Source organism: Rutidosis leptorrhynchoides, chromosome 2, assembly GCF_046630445.1.
Source record: "Rutidosis leptorrhynchoides isolate AG116_Rl617_1_P2 chromosome 2, CSIRO_AGI_Rlap_v1, whole genome shotgun sequence".
Classification (NCBI taxonomy): domain Eukaryota; kingdom Viridiplantae; phylum Streptophyta; class Magnoliopsida; order Asterales; family Asteraceae; genus Rutidosis; species Rutidosis leptorrhynchoides.
Genome location: NC_092334.1, coordinates 5,576,341 through 5,578,084, shown reverse-complemented (window position 1 = coordinate 5,578,084; position 1,744 = coordinate 5,576,341). Strand labels below are relative to the sequence as shown.

The 1,744-nt window shown below is 37.8% G+C and overlaps 1 protein-coding gene across 1 annotated transcript; it reads right to left on the bottom strand.

The window, feature by feature from the left end:
- Positions 1–693: 693 nt before the first annotated feature.
- Positions 694–1,332, bottom strand: LOC139894573 (uncharacterized mitochondrial protein AtMg01250-like). The gene has a single exon (XM_071877930.1). The coding sequence runs from the start codon at positions 1,330–1,332 to the stop codon at positions 694–696; it is 639 nt and encodes a 212-aa protein (XP_071734031.1).
- Positions 1,333–1,744: the final 412 nt, after the last annotated feature.

The window sequence follows — 1,744 nt, the reverse complement described above, 5'->3', positions numbered from 1 at the left end:
AATTCCATGTAGCAGACCATGAGCTTTCACTTACTGCTATGCGATCCATGACTGTAGCGTTTTCTATTGCCTCCAATCTGAATAGCCTTCTAAATTTGTCACATAGACTTTGACCACATAGCCATGACTCTTTCCAGAACAAGGTACTATCTCCTTTGTTAACAACTTTCACAAAAGAATTAGAAAAAGCAATGCCCAGGTTATCAATTACATTCCCAATCAAGCGGATATTATTCCAAGTTGAATGTTTGGCCACGTTTTGGATATTTATTGAACTTCCCAAACCCCCATCCCACCCATACAAACTTTTAATGATTTTTACCTAAAGAGCGTTGTTTTGTATCCTAAAACGCCACCACCATTTCCCTAGTAGAGCCATATTTTTGGCTTTAAGGGATCCGAAATTTAAACCCCCTCCCTCATATGGTAATAGAACATCATTCCATTTAACCCATGAGATTTTTGAGATCTCATCCGACCCGCCCCAGAAAACTTACGTCTAATACCTTCAAGCATGTTTATGACACATGTTGGAGCTCGGAATAGGGAGAAAGCATACAATGGAAGACTAGTAAGCACGGACTTAATAAGAGTAAGACGGCCTCTACATGATATCGACTTTGATTTCCAATCCGCTAATTTAGTTTTGAATTTTTCAATTATCATTTCCCATTCACGAGCCTTATTCATTTTTTATCCAATTGGTGGACCTAGGTATGTAAAAGGAAATGAGCTAACCCAACACCCAATATAATTGGCTATGTCCTCGACATTAGACTTTTGAACCCCCATACCATAGATGCAACTCTTTGACATATTTACTTTAAGACCCGAAAAGATTTCGAAGCATTTTAAAAGCTTGAAAATACTGTTTGCATTCTTTTTGTTCCATTCACCAAAGAAAACGATATCATCGGCATATTGAAGGTGAGAGACCATTACCTTTTCGGCACCAACTTCTATACCATGAAATACATTAGTTTCCAAGGATCGCTTTACAAAAATGTTTAGACCTTCAACCGCTATTATGAACAAGTAGGGTGATAGTGGATCACCTTGTCGGATCCCACGTTTAGGGGTGAATTCGCTAGTTGGAGACCCATTGACTAAAATCGATATCGATGCCGATTCTAAACAAGCCTTAATCCATAAGATCCATTTCTCGCCAAAACCCATTAGGTTCATAACATGGAGCAAGAAATTCCAATTAATACTATCAAAAGCTTTTTGGAAATCCTCTTTGAAAATCAAGCATTTCTTCTTGATTTGCTTTACATAATCTACCACTTCATTAGTTATGAGGATGCTATCAAGGATAAATCGGCCTTTCATAAAAGCATTTTGCTCGATACCAACAATCTTCCCGACTATCTTTTGAATCCATTTCGAAAGGATTTTTGCGATTATCTTGTAATAACTACTAATTAGGCTAATTGGTCAGAACTCACTAAGTTTCATCGGATCCTTTATTTTAGGGATCAAAGTAAAAAACGAGGCGTTACAGCCCTTTGAAATCCTTCCATGTGTCCAAAACCATTGAATAGCTTTTAACAGATCATCCTTTAGCAACCAATAGAACTTCTTGTAAAAGTTGATGTTAAAGCCATCGGGACCAGGGGCTTTATTCGAAGCACATTCGTTAATTGCGTTCCATACATCTGATTCAAGAAAAGGAGCTTCCAACATGTTTGCATCAGATGGACTGATTTTCTGGAAAGGCAAGTCATTTAGACATTCCAGAACC

Bases quoted from the DNA above. Each gene is read 5' to 3' on its own strand.
- LOC139894573 (XM_071877930.1), bottom strand. From the start codon at position 1,332: ATGAAAGGCCGATTTATCCTTGATAGCATCCTCATAACTAATGAAGTG.